This window comes from Pelobates fuscus, chromosome 13, assembly GCF_036172605.1.
Source record: "Pelobates fuscus isolate aPelFus1 chromosome 13, aPelFus1.pri, whole genome shotgun sequence".
NCBI lineage: Eukaryota > Metazoa > Chordata > Amphibia > Anura > Pelobatidae > Pelobates > Pelobates fuscus.
Window position 1 is genome coordinate 2,768,753 of NC_086329.1, and position 19,231 is coordinate 2,787,983.

Below are 19,231 nucleotides of genomic sequence, written 5' to 3' on the forward strand. Positions count from 1 at the left end.
AAAAAAATGAACAGACTTCGGTAACTGTGCATTTAGGTAATTTCGCCAACACAGACAAAAGCAACACAACCTCTCCTCTGCTCTTACTAGCATGACGGACATAGGATCTCCCTATAGAGGGCAGTTGGAGTGGGGTGTATGCTTAAAACAGAAAAAGAGGAGAGATACAAAGAATAGAGAGAAAGTGAGAACGAGAGATTGATTTGTGGATCTTTAATAAAGAGATTCCACTTCGAGTGCCATCTCTTCTAATCCACTAGAATTCATATGAATGAAACGCATGAATCCCTTACCCTGTGTGTGAGCAGCTGGTTCCCATCTCTGATCGATGGCTACCTTGTCCGTCAGTTGACTTAGCAGGTCGTCAGCCTTCTGGGTCGGAGTTCTCGTATCAGGGGGTTGGTAAACCTTAAACGAGAGAAAGTGAAGACAACATACTCAAATAAACAAAACTACAGAACAGAAAGAGATTGTGCAGAATCCTGGAATTCGATGGCAGATCAGAATGATTTGTGTTAACCGACTATATCCCTCTCTGTATTCACAAATAATAAACTCTCCTACTCGCAGCAGAAGACAAAATATAACCTTTAACCCCTTAAGGACACATGACGTGTGACATGTCATGATTCCCTTTTATTCCAGAAGTTTGGTCCTTAAGGGGTTAAACCCCAATGCGTGCCACAGTGAGCTAAACAGTGAATCACTAATTCAGGTGCATGTTTGTTATCAGCAAGTTCAGCATGGCACACACACTGCGATTTTAAGATTTATCATTTATTGCACAGTCTACAGCTCAGTCTTACATAATCTGACAAAGGACATACCGGTCTTGGTGCCCTGGACGGAGGGTTTGTACCCTGCAGTACAGCCAGCCGATCCTCCATCTCCTGCACGGAGGGTACTGGATGCTGCGAGTGTTTGCGCAGAGCTTCTAGTCTGGATTCTATCTCTGCTGTGGAGCTGACTGTTTCTACGTACACAACAAGCAAATAGAGAGAACCAACTGGTGTTAGAGAGTTGCTGATTCTTCGGATTACATAGAATGCTTCAGGTTCCATAGGTTGTGTATTATAAGCCCAGGATATTTATAATAATATTTAAAATGTCTAATTGCTGACAGCAAGCAGACGCGGGTTAAGTCACCAATATTAATCTGTTTCATTTGACAGCCATTTGGTTGCACGCTAAAACCATCAAAATCTCTATCAATGTTGCCAATTCTATTATTTACAAGCAACCAAACTGCATCCTGAATTGCCCTCTGTCAGCTGATCCCACTCCCCTAATACAAGGGGAACACCACTAGAACTGTAAACCCCTAATCCTAAATCACAGCATATATGGAACATTTTCATTCTGCCACAATTGAGTAATTATTATTATTATTTTTAAAGTAATTAGATCTATTTAAAACAAGGCCCCCCTCAATGTGGGTTCAAGTCATTTGACGGGGATACAGTGAACTTCAAGAAACGTTACAAGTCAAATTGAGGAGATCTGAGAAGAACGACAGTGACAGAATTTACTAAACCATGTTTAGTGATTAGAACCCACAGTATGATTATTTTGATTTTTTAAAAAGATTTTTGAAGGTTTTTGGAACACTGAATTTGAAGCTGCCAGCATTCAGAGCACATTTTGTAACATTATTATGAGCTAAGAAAGCGACTGGAAACAGATTGATTATTACATACCAGCCTTCACGCAGATTGGGAACACACTTGTTTATGGAGTCTCCCATTGGCTTAAATGTTCACATTATTATCATAGTCGTGCATTTCTCACAATTATCGCTATATTAATTAATATACAAATCAAGATTAAAAAAAACAACAACCAAAAACATACTAAAACGAGTAAGCAAAGCAATGATGGACTTTGGGAAGTCTATAGTCCATTTAAATCTATAGTTTATTTAATTCACAACTAACTAGATCTGATCAGCAGATGAAGTCGTGATTGAATGTACAACCTCCCACTACCTGGCGATATATTAAAATGAGCAAGACCTGATACCAAGTGAAAGGTTTAGACAGTCTGGACACGGACGAAGAGCTAGAATACAGAGTCGCTGATAGTTCTCCGTGTTAGAGAACAGATGAGGTTTTGTGTTGATTCCACTCACTGGGCTTCGTCTCTTGTTTGAGTCTATCCAGTCGTTCAGCTATAGCTCTGTCTTCAGGTAGAAGGCCCTGGTATCTGGAACTGGGCCCTGTCTGGGGCAAACCTGGGTCCTTCTTGCTTTGCTTTGCTTCTAGAGCCGCAATTCTCCTAAAACAACATTACAGATTCCGCTCTAAAATATACATTAATAGAGGATTACATGATTATTGGTTACAGAGGGCAGCAATTGCTGAAAATCTATCCAATCAGTGCATCTCCTTACACAGCTGCTGGGATTGTATTAAGATAAAAATGAGAACGCCTCGACTCATTATTTCCCATGGTTCTCATTGAAGGAATGAATGCCAGAAAAATACAATGAAACAAATAGAAAGTGATTCTTACTTAAAACTCTCACCCCAATTACTATCCTTAAACACAGAACTGCTAGAACAAATCCCACAGAACAGCAGCACCCTAGCCGAAAGCTACAAATTATTTTGTTCCCCAGTTGATGTTATCGGGGGAAGAAGATGGGCAAAGTTTTTGGAAAATGCTAAGGGCGCTGAGAGAAACTCTGTAAAGTAAATATGAAAATAGAAATGAGATCTCCACATGTTCCGGCAGTTTGAGAGGTGTGAAATCAGATGGGAACTGAGTAAAACTGGAGAGGATAAGTGCCAATAGCCAAAATATCAGTTCTGTAAGGTAGGAAACCCCCTGAGCGGAGCCCCCCGGGCTTTTACCTAGACAGAAATACCCTGCACTGGGGGCACTAGGGGGGAACCCGAGATTGCAGGACTGTCCCCCCCCGCACACACATTAAGTAACTATTTGCAGGGAGAGTCGGTGGCAGAAGTAGAAGCTGTTTTAACCCATGTTTTTAAATCATGTTGCCACAACAATGAATAACACTGAAATACTCACTTTTTGTAATTCTCAGGTGGAGACCACTTTGCAGGATTGTTCTTGGGAGCGCCCCCACTGCAACAGAAGGAAAGGAAGGGCTATAAGATTATTTTTTCCACTTTTTACGATGGTGGCTAAATCTGATCTCTTTTCCAGCCTGTTGATAAGAACCAAGCAAACATAAACCAGTTTGTTTAACACAGGAACATTTTCTAGAGTTGGAATATCAGCAGATCTGCCCCGACATACACAGCGAATTTCAATTGTCTTTCTAGTTAGCAAAAATGAGAATACAAGATTACTAAATGCCCAATATCACGAATTTCTGCCCATTTATGTATTTTCTAAGTCACGCACAACATTTACCTAAAAATGCTCAATATTTCTAAGCTGCTTCCTTAATATTGGAAGATGAGCTCGATGATGGGCGCATGTAAAACTCCCAATCCAATGTCCGGAGTGTCTGGGTTTAGGAAGGAATTGCAGGAGACACATTACCGAGATTGAAAAGAGTGTCAACTTTAGTGAATGGGACATTTACCCCTTAAGGACAGAGCCAAATGTACACGTTGTGATCAAAACAAAACTGGAATTTGCGCTATATGTATGTCCAACCGTAATTCACCTCTTTCATATTAAATGCACCCCCCTTATTATATATCATTGTATTCAGGGGAAACAGTGCTTTCATTTAATATCAAATATGTAGCAATGAAACATAATTTAATATAAATAAAATATATATTTTTTTTAAATGGGTGAAAATAAGAAATTTTTCTTATTTTTAGTTTGGATGACATTTTAACTGTGAATGTCATAATATGGTTTGCTTTTACTGCAGTAAAATACTTGTATTCAGCAATGTCTAACGTGTAAAACAGTACCCCCTATGTGCAGGTTTTATGGTGTTTTGGGAAGTTACAGAGTCAAATATAGCGTGTTACATTTTCAGTTCACACACATTGAAATTCTATAACATGACAGGAGGCTTCGTATTTGCTTAAGTCTCTCTTTACTAGAACTCCACAGCAGCACAGAAAAACAACCAATCAGAAAAAAGTTAGGTACTATAAAACTCCCCTCCCCATGCATCATTTCCTCTTTCTTTGCTGCTCCGCAGACAGTACAGGTCAGAGTACCACTGCCTCCTGCTTATAGTGGGTGGCTTTGGGATTTATTGCTTATATTCAGTATTTTAGATTCTATTTGGTAGATTACACTTGTGGAATTTAGTCATAGTTATATTTATCTTCAGTAATTTATTTATTTTAGACTTGTGAGATTTTATTCTTATGTATTCAGTATGGTTTCTGCCCTTGTTGGATTTTGTTCCAATAATGATGTTATTTATCTTTGTGTGATTTTATTAGTTCCCTGTAACTTCAGCCTCACTGTATTTTCATATATATTTGTGGGGGGTGGGGGGGTCTTTGGGGTCCTTGCTGTTTTGCCTTGGACTTGTGCCCGACCCCTGTCCGTTTTTTCCTTCTCTTGTTGTACCCGTTTTTTTCCCCCTTTGCCTGGCGGTGTGTGCGCCGCTCGGGGGCTTCAGGAGGCTGACTACATCTGCCTCCTTCAACCCCGAGCTCCGTGACCGCGGAGTTCTTCTCTGGCGGTCCCATGTACTTTGCCGGTCGCGGGGGTACTCGCGTGCGCGCCCAAGTACCCAGCGGCCGGATCTTCTTCCCCACGTGGCCGCTTCGCCACGGCCGCCTCCGCGCGCAACGCGTGTGTCCGACCAGGCGGGGGAGAGTCCGACCAGGAGAGAGTGCGACTGCTCGCGGCCCCTCCCCCGTCGGTACATTGCATTACTCGTTGGAGGTCTGCCCCCACCCAGTTCAGCTTCTCCCGGCTGCATGTCAGTTTGTTTTTCCTTAGGTGGCTGCATGCAGCTATGTGATTACACCTTCTGTTAAGGGGACATTATAATGGCAATGTTCCTATGAGATTACTATATCCTGGTATATGTATGTGTGGGTGTATGTATTGGTATATATATTATGTATGTAGATTTGTGTGCGTGTGTGTCTATAGATGTTGAGATGTGTATGTATATATAGGTTTACTTTTCTGGGCTGGAGTACATGCCTATTGTCAGTATTCCATGTCCTGCTCTGTCTGTTACACAGACCTTTGTTTTGCCACTGTAGGCGTACTTCATACGCTTACTTCCAGTGGGAGCCTGTACCCTGTATGCACCAGGTCTTCTATGTCAGAGGCCTGCGTCTGGCCCATTATCACATGGTACACCAGGACCTTTTATGTCACTCAGATTGCTGTGAGTTTTGCTGACAGTGTATATCACAGTTTACTGCGAGTTCTACTGACAGTGTATATCGCGGATTGCTGGGAGTTACAGGTATATTGGAAACTCAGTTAACTCTAGGATTCATGTGCTTCTCAGTATATATTTTTCTGGTCCAGCGATGGAATCTCAGATGAGACTGCTCTGGCATGGATTCTCTGTCCATGGCAGATATATAGGCTAACAGACCTGGCTCTGACTCACACTGATATGGGAGACCAGTCTACGCTGATACTATACAACTTTCTCAGGTTCTTGGGGAGAGTCTTTGAGTTGGCTATCGTTTCGCCCTACTCCTGGAAGTGTCCATGGTTACTTTACCCTTCAGCCGGTATGATGCTGGTAATCTATAATAACGATAAGATCTGTGTGAGCATGGGCATGCCAATTCACAGTATAAGGAGACTATCGCTCAGTGTATGTTACATTCATGGATGTGATTGGCACTGGAACAACTTCCGCTTCTGCCCAGTACAGCTGGTATGCAAGTATTTGCCTGCTGGGCATTTAGGGACTGCCAGTCCCGGTGCAGGTTATTCACACGGCATTACGCCGTCTTAAAGGGTTGATGTCTATGGGTCCTATGTCGCAGGATGCTCTGAGGATCTACAATTGTAGGGACCTCTATCCGAACTCAGAGGTCTCCGTTACTCATTCAATACCCATTGTTAAGCGCTACGGAATCGGAAGGCGCTATATATAAATACATGATATAATGATATAATGGTAATACACAACCCATTGATTGGCCTGCTATGTCTGTGACTATTTGCTTGGCGAACCATTCTGTGTCCAAATGGGGTATGTCCAGTCTTTTCTAGAAGCCACTTAGTTACAAACACTGGCCAAATTTAGCGTTCATATTGGTTTGTGCGTGAAAAATGCAAAAAACTAAATTGAACGCCAATTTTGGCCAGTGTTTGTGACCAAGTGGCTACTAAAAAAGACTGGACTTACCCCATTTGCAATACCTTGGGGTGTCTACTTTTGTAAATGGTATGCCACCATGGGGGTAATTCTCTTTCCTGGGCTACCATACGGTCTTAAAGGCAATGTAACCAATCTGGCAAATTTCAATGTGAAAAAAGGAAACTCAAGCCTTATATTTGACTCAGTAACATTTGAAAACACCATAAAACCTGTACATGGGGGTACTGTTATACTCGGGAGACTTCGCTGAACACAAATATTAGGGTTTAAAAATAGTAGAACGTATCACAACAATTATTATCGGCGTATAACACGCACTTTTTCTCCCTGAAAATAGGGGGGAAATCATGGGTGCGTGTTATACGCCGATATCCCATATTTACTTACCTGTCTTGAAGCGTGGGCCGGCTTCACAGCGCGCACCGCGGTACTGGAACTTAAATTTCAGGTTCCGTTTTCCGGCGGGACTGAAAGGAAGTGTGCACACTTCCTTTCAGTCCCGCCGGAAACCGGAACCTGAAATTTAAGTTCCAGTACCGCGGTGTGCGCTGTGAAGCCGGCCCACGCTTCAAGACAGGTAAGTAAATATGGGACAAGAGGGAAAGTGCACTAGGGGACACTATGGGAGGGGGGGACACACTATGGGGGGTGGAGAATACTATGGGAGGGGGGGGAAGAAACTATGGGAGGGGGTGGAGAATACTATGGGAGGGGGGTGGTGAATACTATGGAAGGGGGGGAACACTATGGGATGAGGGGGGGGAACACTATGGGAGGGGGGGAGAATACTATGGGGGGGGAGAATACTATGGAAAGGGGGGGGGAACACTATGGGATGAGGGGGGGGGGAATACTATGGGAGGGGTGGAAATTTCCTGGAATTTCCTTCTGAAAATGAGGTGCGTGTTATACGCCGATAAATACGGTATATCGTCAGTGGAAGTACCGTTTGTGTGTCTCATTCTAAATGTATTTTGAATATATTTGTATATTAATATCAAAATACAGTTAGAACAAATTAAAACTCAAAATGGATTTATTGATTATGTATATATATATATATATATATATATATATATATATTAAACGTCATTCTACATGTATTTTAATATTTAATATAAAAATCCTATTTTATTAATGGTTTATGTATGTGTATATAAAGTACTTAGACCAAGTACGTTTTACAGGTATTAGGCGACTGCCTGAGAGCTCAGACAGGCCCCTGCAGGCACTGCGTAAGCAGACTATTCCGGCCATGTGATCGCAAGGTACATGGCCGGAATCAGTCGGGGCTACGGACTACGCTTTGAATTGTTCCAGTTGTAGCAATTTGAAAGCTGAGTGGTAACATGGAGGCAATTAAGATATCATTGCTACCTCTCCTATTATGCTATTAACTCCTGAAATGTTTCATTAGACACAGAGATTAATCAGACACTAAACCGTGAATGGCCAAGAAGTGATCAGGCAAAGGGAAAAAAACATCCGAGCTAGAAACATCACTGACTGGGAGGACATTTCATCCCAACATGAGGGAGAATGGCCAGTAATTCACAGTTAAGTAAATACCTTGGGTTTGGTACATTCAGAATTGTTGTATTGTTAACATTGACCCACTAAACCTTCACCTGCTGATATTGTCATGGCATTTCTTGCAGACCTTCTGCTTGGCGTTACCACACTGCGGGAGAATCGCACTGAATCCGAGGCATCCAGAGCAGAACGAATGGCCACACGATTTACAGCCGAGCTTGAACACAAATAATACAGTTATCGAATTAGCTCTCCAAACAGAATTTACTAAAACATCAGTCAAATATCAGAACGAGAAGCAGTAAAGAAACTGAAGAATCTGAATTATACGTAGAAGACATCTTTAAATAAAATGGTGCACACTATACCTCTTTCTTAAGCAGAGAGAACTTGGATGCACAGCCGAAGCACCTCCTGTCCATGCTGCCCAAAGCAGCGATTCTGGGATGACTGATGGATCTAGCAGAAAGGAAAAACAAGAGTAGATATTAATGCAATTACTGTCAGATGAGGCACTGATTATTAGAAGGCTATGCTTTGCACCTGGATTAAACCAAACTTAGTGAACTTGAGTTTTACGACTTTAAAGGAACACTATAGTCCCCTAAATGACTTTAGCTAAATAAAGCAGTTTTAGTGTATAGATCATTCCCCTGCAATTTTACTGCTCAATTCACTGTCATTTAGGAGTTAAATCACTTTGTTTCTGTTTATGCAGCCCTAGCCACACCTCCCCTGGCTATGATTGACAGAGCCTGCATGAAAAAAAAAAATGGTTTCACTTTCAAACAGATGTAATTTACCTTAAATAATTGTATCTCAATCTCTAAATTGAACTTTAATCACATACAGGAGGCTCTTGCAGGGTCTAGCAAGCTATTAACATAGCAGGGGATAAGAAAATCTTAATTAAACAGAACTTGCAATAAAGAAAGCCTAAATAGGTCTCTCTTTACAGGAAGTGTTTATGGAAGGCTGTGCAAGTCACATGCAGGGAGGTGTGACTAGGGTTCATAAACAAAGGGATTTAACTCCTAAATGGCAGAGGATTGAGCAGTGAGGCTGCAGGGGCATGTTCTATACACCAAAACTGATTCATTAAGCTAAAGTTGTTCAGGTGACTATAGTGTCCATTTAAGGCGAATCAGTATCGCGGACACAGATTTCAACGTTTTATAGATTTAAAAAATAAATAAATAAAAGCTTTTTACAGTTTAATTGTGGTGAACTGAAAGCGGAATTGCTAAATTTAGGTAAAAAAAGCCAACTAGGACTCTTCTCATATTTAGTTCCTTTTCCAACCTGGGTATTTCATTCTGCAGGTAGTGATATAAGACTGGGAAGGGAGTCTACGATTGGACTGAATGAGAGATAGCAGTGACAAATTAATGATTTTATTCACTGAATTGGGAAATAATGACAAATGAATAGAGAACGGCCCAGGTTGGTATATTTTACATTACCGGCTCAAATCTAATTTTTACCTGTTTATTTAATAACCCCCAAGGCAGTTCACTAAACAATGAATTGTAATAAACCCAAAAGCAAATGGTAACTAAAAAGCCATTGTGACCACAGGATTGAGATTTCTATCTACATTTAGCAGTTTTTGTTTTAATCCATTCTAATTCAGTGTTGACAAACAATGTGTCCAATAGGAGTATCAGATATTAATACAAACTACAAGCAGATTCATATAAGATGCAACGCACAGCCGTGGGCTCCTAGATCCACTTGGTTTCCCTCTTTACTAACGCTATCAGGGAATGAAGAGGGCTGCCCGGCCGTGCCCGGGAACGAAGAGGGCTGCCCGCCGTGCCCGGGAATGAAGAGGGCTGCCCAGGAATGAAGAGGGCTGCCCAGCCGTACCCGGGAACGAAGCAGGCTGCCCGGCCCTGCCCAGTAACGAAGAGGGCTGCCCAGCCGTGCCCAGGAACAAAGATGGCTGCACGGCCATGCCCGGGAACAAAGAGGGTTGCCCGGGAACGAAGAGGGCTGACCGGCCGTGCCCAGGAACGAAGAGGGCTGCCCGGCCATGCCCGGGAACGAAGAGGGCTGCCCGGCCGTGCCCGGGAACGAAGCAGGCTGCCTGGCCGTGCCGGGAACGAAGCAGGCTGCCCGGCCGTGCCCGGGAACGAAGCAGGCTGCCCGGCCGTGCCCAGGAACAAAGAGGGCTGCCCAGCTGTGCCCAGGAACAAAGAGGGCTGCCCGGTTATGCCCGGGAACAAAGAGGGCTGCCCGGCCATGCCCGGGAACAAAGAGGGCTGCCCGGCCGTGCACGGGAACAACGAGGGCTACCCGGCCGTGCCCGGGAACGAAGAGGGCTGCCCGGCCGTGCCCGGGAACGAAGAGGGCTGCCCAGCCGTGCCCAGGAACAAAGAGGCTGCCCAGCCGTGCCCAGGAACAAAGAGGCTGCCCAGCCGTGCCCAGGAACAAAGAGGCTGCCCAGCCGTGCCCAGGAACAAAGAGGCTGCCCAGCCGTGCCCAGGAACAAAGAGGCTGCCCAGCCGTGCCCAGGATCAAAGAGGCTGCCCAGCCGTGCCCAGGAACAAAGAGGGCTGCCCGGCCATGCCCAGGAACAAAGAGGGCTGCCCAGGAAGAAGAGGGCTTCCCAGCCGTGCCCGAGAACGAAGAGGGCTGCCCAGCCGTGCCCGGGAACAAAGAGGGCTGGCCAGCCGTGCCCAGGAACGAAGAGGGCTGACCTGCCGTGCCCGAGAACGAAGAGGGCTGACCGTCCGTGCCCGGGAACGAAGAGGGCTGCCCAGCCGTGCCCGGGAACGAAGAAGGCTGCACAGGAAAGAAGAGGGCTGCCCGACCGTGCCCGGGAACAAAGAGGGCTGCCCGGCCGTGCCTGGGAACCAAGAGGGCTGCCCGGCCGTGCCCGGGAACCAAGAGGGCTGCACAGGAAAGAAGAGGGCTGCCCGACCGTGCCCGGGAACAAAGAGGGCTGCCCGGCCATGCCCGGGAATGTCAGGGCTGCCCAGGAATGAAGAGGGCTGCCTGGCCGTGCACGGGAACAACGAGGGCTGCCTGGCCATGCCCGGGAACCAAGAGGGCTGCCCTGCCGTGCCCAGGAATGTCAGGGCTGCCCAGGAATGAAGTGGGCTGCCCAGGAATGAAGAGGGCTGCCCAGCCATGCCCGGGAACGAAGCAGGCTGCCCGGTCGTGCCCAGGAATAAAGAGGGTTGCCCAGCCGTGCCCAGGAATGAAGAGGGCTGGCCGTGCCCGGGAACGAAGAAGGCTGCCCGGCTGGGCCCGAGAACAAAGAGGGCTGCCCGGCCGTGCCCGGGAACAAAGAGGGCTGCCCAGGAATGAAGAGGGCTGACCGGCCGTGCCCGGGAACGAAGAGGGCTGCCCGGCCGTGCCCGGGAACGAAGAGGGCTGCCCGGCCGTGCCCAGGAACGAAGAGAGGGCTGCCCGGCCGTGCCCAGGAACAAAAAGGGCTACCCGGCTGTGCCTGGGAACAAAGAGGGCAGCCCGGCCGTGCCCGGGAACAAAGAGGACTGCCCATGAATGAAGAGGGCTGCCCAGCCGTGCCCAAGAACAAAGAAGGCTGCCTGGCCGTGCCCGGGAACAAAGCTGGCTGCCTGGCCGTGCCCGGGAACGAAGAAGGCTGCCCGGCCGTGCTCGGGAACAAAGAGGGCTGCCCGGCCGTGCTCGGGAACAAAGAGGGCTGCCCGGCCGTGCTCGGGAACAAAGAGGGCTGCCCGGCCGTGCTCGGGAACAAAGAGGGCTGCCCGGCCGTGCCCGGGAACAAAGAGGGCTGCCCAGGAATGAAGAGGGCTGCCCAGCCGTGCCTAGGAATGAAGAGGTCTGCCCAGCCGTGCCCAGGAATAAAGAGGTCTGCCCAGCCGTGCCCAGGAATAAAGAGGGCTGCCCAGCCGTGCCCAGGAATAAAGAGGGCTGCCCAGCCGTGCCCAGGAATGAAGAGGGCTGCCCAGCCGTGCCCAGGAATGAAGAGGGCTGCCCAGCCGTGCCCAGGAATGAAGAGGGCTGCCCAGCCGTGCCCAGGAATGAAGAGGGCTGCCCAGCCGTGACCAGGAATGAAGAGGGCTGGCAGTCTGGCTGTGCCCGGGCACGAAGAAGGCTGCCCGGCCGTGCCCGGGAACAAAGAGGGCTGCCCAGCCGTGCCCGGGAACAAAGAAGGCTGCCCGGCCATGCCCGGGAACAAAGAGGGCTGCCCGGCCATGCCCGGGAACAAAGAGGGCTGTTATTATTATTACTCATTATTGAACGGATATTAGAGCACTTATACTGCAGGGCAGCACTCTTCATGCCTTGTCTATTGGTAAGGAGGGGTTCAGTGTTCCCAGAAAGGTTTGGGGGATGGGTCAGCCATGTACACAGTAGGCCTGGTGCAGTCCATATACTATATATATTTATATATATATATTACATACAATGTATCCGGTCCATATTATATACACACAATGTATCCAGTCCATACACTATATATTATATACAATGTATCCAGTCCATACACTATATATTATATAGAATGTATCCAGTCCATACTCTACATATTACATACAATGTATCCAGTCCATACTCTATATATTATATACAATGTATCCAGTCCATACTCTATATATTATATACAATGTATCCAGTCCATACACTATATATTATATACAATGTATCCAGTCCATACTCTATATATTATATACACATTGTATCCAGTCCATACTCTATATATTATATACAATGTATCCAGTCCATACACTATATATTATATACAATGTATTCAGTCCATACTCTATATATTATATACAATGTATCCAGTCCATACTCTATATATATTATATACAATGTATTCAGTCCATACTCTATATATTATATACAATGTATCCAGTCCATACTCTATATATTATATACAATGTATCCAGTCCATACACTATATATATTATATACAATGTATTCAGTCCATACTCTATATATTATATACAATGTATTCAGTCCATACTCTATATATTATATACAATGTATCCAGTCCATACACTATATATTATATACAATGTATCCAGTCCATACTCTATATATTATATACAATGTATTCAGTCCATACTCTATATATTATATACAATGTATCCAGTCCATACACTATATATTATATACAATGTATCCAGTCCATACACTATATATTATATACAATGTATCCAGTCCATACTCTATATATTATATACAATGTATCCAGTCCATACTCTATATATTATATACAATGTATCCAGTCCATACACTATATATTATATACAATGTATCCATACTCTATATATATTATATACACTGTATCCAGTCCATACACTATATATTATATACAATGTATTCAGTCCATACTCTATATATTATATACAATGTATCCAGTCCATACACTACATATTATATACAATGTATCCAGTCCATACTCTATATATTATATACAATGTATCCAGTCCATACACTATATATTATATACAATGTATAAGGTCCATACACTATATATTATATACAATGTATCCATACTCTATATATTATATACAATGTATCCAGTCCATACTCTATATATTATATACAATGTATCCAGTCCATACACTATATATTATATACAATGTATAAGGTCCATACACTATATATTATATACAATGTATCCAGTCCATACTCTATATATTATATACACTGTATCCAGTCCATACTCTATATATTATATACACTGTATCCAGTCCATACTCTATATATTATATACAATGTATCCAGTCCATACACTATATATTATATACAATGTATCCAGTCCATACTCTATATATTATATACACTGTATCCAGTCCATACTCTATATATTATATACAATGTATCCAGTCCATACACTATATATTATATACAATGTATCCAGTCCATACTCTATATATTATATACAATGTATCCAGTCCATACACTATATATTATATACAATGTATCCAGTCCATACTCTATATATTATATACACTGTATCCAGTCCATACTCTATATATTATATACAATGTATCCAGTCCATACTCTATATATTATATACAATGTATCCAGTCCATACTCTATATATTATATACAATGTATTCAGTCCATACTCTATATATTATATATACAATGTATCCAGTCCATACACTATATATTATATACAATGTATCCAGTCCATACTCTATATATTATATACAATGTATCCAGTCCATACTCTATATATTATATACAATGTATCCAGTCCATACACTATATATTATATACAATGTATCCATACTCTATATATTATATACAATGTATCCATACTCTATATATTATATACAATGTATCCAGTCCATACTCTATATATTATATACAATGTATTCAGTCCATACTCTATATATTATATATACAATGTATCCAGTCCATACACTATATATTATATACAATGTATCCAGTCCATACTCTATATATTATATACAATGTATCCAGTCCATACTCTATATATTATATACAATGTATCCAGTCCATACACTATATATTATATACAATGTATCCAGTCCATACACTATATATTATATACAATGTATCCATACTCTATATATTATATACAATGTATCCATACTCTATATATTATATACAATGTATCCATACTCTATATATTATATACAATGTATCCATACTCTATATATTATATACAATGTATCCATACTCTATATATTATATACAATGTATCCAGTCCATACTCTATATATTATATACAATGTATCCAGTCCATACTCTATATATTATATACAATGTATCCAGTCCATACACTATATATTATATACAACGTATCCAGTCCATACTCTATATATTATATACAGTGTATCCAGTCCATACACTATATATTATATACAACGTATCCAGTCCATACACTATATATTATATACACTGTATCCAGTCCATACTCTATATATTATATACAATGTATCCATACTCTATATATTATATACAATGTATCCAGTCCATACTCTATATATTATATACAATGTATCCAGTCCATACACTATATATTATATACAATGTATCCACACTCTATATATTATATACAATGTATCCAGTCCATACACTATATATTATATACAACGTATCCAGTCCATACTCTATATATTATATACAGTGTATCCAGTCCATACACTATATATTATATACAACGTATCCAGTCCATACACTATATATTATATACACTGTATCCAGTCCATACTATATATATTATATACAATGTATCCATACTCTATATATTATATACAATGTATCCAGTCCATACTCTATATATTATATACAATGTATCCAGTCCATACACTATATATTATATACAATGTATCCATACTCTATATATTGTATACAATGTATCCAGTCCATACACTATATATTATATACAATGTATCCATACTCTATATATTATATACAATGTATCCATACTCTATATATTATATACAATGTATCCATACTCTCTATATTATATACAATGTATCCATACTCTCTATATTATATACAATGTATCCATACTCTATATATTATATACAATGTATCCAGTCCATACTCTATATATTATATACAATGTATCCAGTCCATACACTATATATTATATACAATGTATCCAGTCCATACTCTATATATTATATACAATGTATCCAGTCCATACTCTATATATTATATACAATGTATCCAGTCCATACACTATATATTATATACAATGTATCCATACTCTATATATTGTATACAATGTATCCAGTCCATACACTATATATTATATACTATGTATTCAGTCCATACACTATATATTATATACAATGTATAAGGTCCATACTCAGTATATTATATACATTGTATCCAGTCCATACACTATATATTATACACAATGTATCCAGTCCATACACTATATATTATATACAATGTATCCAGTCCATACTCTATATATTATATACAATGTATCCAGTCCAAACACTATATATTATATACAATGTATCCAGTCCATACACTATATATTATATACAATGTATTCAGTCCATACACTATATATTATATACAATGTATAAGGTCCATACTCAGTATATTATATACATTGTATCCAGTCCATACACTATATATTATACACAATGTATCCAGTCCATACACTATATATTATATACAATGTATCCAGTCCATACTCTATATATTATATACAATGTATCCAGTCCATACACTATATATTATATACAATGTATCCAGTCCATACTCTATATATTATATACAATGTATTCAGTCCATACTCTATATATTATATACAATGTATCCAGTCCATACTCTATATATTATATACAATGTATCCAGTCCATACACTATACATTATATACAATGTATCCAGTCCATACTCTATATATTATATACAATGTATTCAGTCCATACTCTATATATTATATACAATGTATCCAGTCCATACACTATATATTATATACAATGTATCCAGTCCATACACTATATATTATATACAATGTATCCAGTCCATACTCTATATATTATATACAATGTATCCAGTCCATACTCTATATATTATATACAATGTATCCAGTCCATACTCTATATATTATACACAATGTATCCAGTCCATACACTATATATTATATACAATGTATTCAGTCCATACTCTATATATTATATACAATGTATCCAGTCCATACTCTATATATTATATACAATGTATCCAGTCCATACTCTATATATTATATACAATGTATCCAGTCCATACACTATATATTATATACAATGTATCCATACTCTATATATTATATACACTGTATCCAGTCCATACACTATATATTATATACAATGTATTCAGTCCATACTCTATATATTATATACAATGTATCCAGTCCATACACTACATATTATATACAATGTATCCAGTCCATACTCTATATATTATATACAATGTATCCAGTCCATACACTATATATTATATACAATGTATCCAGTCCTTACACTATATATTATATACAATGTATCCAGTCCATACACTATATATTATATACAATGTATAAGGTCCATACACTATATATTATATACAATGTATCCATACTCTATATATTATATACAATGTATCCAGTCCATACTCTATATATTATATACAATGTATCCAGTCCATACACTATATATTATATACAATGTATAAGGTCCATACACTATATATTATATACAATGTATCCAGTCCATACTCTATATATTATATACACTGTATCCAGTCCATACTCTATATATTATATACAATGTATCCAGTCCATACACTATATATTATATACAATGTATCCAGTCCATACTCTATATATTATATACAATGTATCCATACACTATATATTATATACAATGTATCCAGTCCATACTCTACATATTATATACAATGTATCCAGTCCATACTCTATATATTATATACAATGTATCCAGTCCATACTCTACATATTATATACAATGTATCCAGTCCATACTCTATATATTATATACAATGTATCCAGTCCATACTCTATATATTATATACAATGTATCCAGTCCATACACTATATATTATATACAATGTATCCAGTCCATACTCTATATATTATATAGAATGTATCCAGTCCATACTCTACATATTACATACAATGTATCCAGTCCATACTCTATATATTATATACAATGTATCCAGTCCATACTCTATATATTATATACAATGTATCCAGTCCATACACTATATATTATATACAATGTATCCAGTCCATACTCTATATATTATATACACATTGTATCCAGTCCATACTCTATATATTATATACAATGTATCCAGTCCATACTCTATATATTATATACAATGTATCCAGTCCATACTCTATATATTATATACAATGTATCCAGTCCATACTCTATATATTATATACAATGTATCCAGTCCATACACTATATATTACATACAATGTATCCAGTCCATACACTATATATTACATACAATGTATCCAGTCCATACACTATATATTATATACATTGTATCCAGTCCATACTCTATATATTATATACACTGTATCCAGTCCATACACTATATATTATATACAATGTATCCAGTCCATACACTATATATTATATACAATGTATTCAGTCCATACACTATATATTATATACAATGTATCCAGTCCATACTCTATATATTATATACAATGTATAAGGTCCATACACTATATATTATATACAATGTATCCAGTCCATACACTATATATTATATACAATGTATCCAGTCCATACACTATATATTATATACAATGTATTCAGTCCATACACTATATATTATATACAATGTATCCAGTCCATACTCTATATATTATATACAATGTATCCAGTCCATACTCTATATATTATATACAATGTATAAGGTCCATACTCAGTATATTATATACAATGTATCCAGTCCATACACTATATATTATATACAATGTATCCAGTCCATACACTATATATTATACACAATGTATCCAGTCCATACTCTATATATTATATACAATGTATTCAGTCCATACTCTATATATTATATACAATGTATCCAGTCCATACACTATATATTATATACAATGTATCCAGTCCATACACTATATATTATATACAATGTATTCAGTCCATACACTATATATTATATACAATGTATCCAGTCCATACTCTATATATTATATACAATGTATAAGGTCCATACTCAGTATATTATATACAATGTATCCAGTCCATACACTATATATTATATACAATGTATCCAGTCCATACACTATATATTATACACAATGTATCCAGTCCATACTCTATATATTATATACAATGTATTCAGTCCATACTCTATATATTATATACAATGTATCCAGTCCATACACTATATATTATATACAATGTATTCAGTCCATACTCTATATATTATATACAATGTATCCAGTCCATACACTATATATTATATACAATGTATCCAGTCCATACACTATATATTATATACAATGTATCCAGTCCATACTCTATATATTATATACAATGTATCCAGTCCATACTCTATATATTATATACAATGTATCCAGTCCATACTCTATATATTATACACAATGTATCCAGTCCATACACTATATATTATATACAATGTATCCAGTCCATACTCTATATATTATATACAATGTATCCAGTCCATACTCTATATATTATATACAATGTATCCAGTCCATACTCTATATATTATACACAATGTATCCAGTCCATACACTATATATTATATACAATGTATCCATACTCTATATATTATATACAATGTATTCAGTCCATACTCTATATATTATATACAATGTATCCAGTCCATACACTACATATTATATACAATGTATAAGGTCCATACACTATATATTATATACAATGTATCCATACTCTATATATTATATACAATGTATCCAGTCCATACTCTATATATTATATACAATGTATCCAGTCCATACA

The 19,231-nt window shown here is 39.1% G+C and overlaps 2 protein-coding genes across 3 annotated transcripts in view; one reads left to right on the plus strand and one right to left on the minus strand.

Annotated features, from left to right (window-relative positions):
- The window catches only part of ZFYVE19 (zinc finger FYVE-type containing 19), a 41,571-nt gene that overhangs the window by 11,132 nt on the left and 11,208 nt on the right, over positions 1–19,231 (minus strand). Inside the window, exons 2-7 of one of the 2 annotated variants that reach the window (XM_063440226.1) lie at positions 8,152–8,242; positions 7,879–8,000; positions 3,034–3,090; positions 2,129–2,274; positions 807–973; positions 294–408 (exon numbers count right to left, since the gene is read on the minus strand). In XM_063440226.1, the coding sequence (XP_063296296.1) occupies positions 294–408; positions 807–973; positions 2,129–2,274; positions 3,034–3,090; positions 7,879–8,000; positions 8,152–8,205 (661 nt within the window). In that variant the 5' untranslated portion in view covers positions 8,206–8,242. The remainder of the gene's footprint in view (positions 1–293; positions 409–806; positions 974–2,128; positions 2,275–3,033; positions 3,091–7,878; positions 8,001–8,151; positions 8,243–19,231) is intronic. The other variant, XM_063440225.1, reaches the window with a different exon arrangement.
- On the plus strand, positions 9,629–10,882 carry LOC134583164 (basic salivary proline-rich protein 3-like). Its single transcript, XM_063439990.1, has one exon. The coding sequence runs from the start codon at positions 9,629–9,631 to the stop codon at positions 10,880–10,882; it is 1,254 nt and encodes a 417-aa protein (XP_063296060.1).

What these genes read in the sequence shown, in the direction of transcription:
- LOC134583164 (XM_063439990.1), top strand. Translation starts at nt 9,629, where the DNA reads ATGAAGAGGGCTGCCCAGCCGTACCCGGGAACGAAGCAGGCTGCCCGG.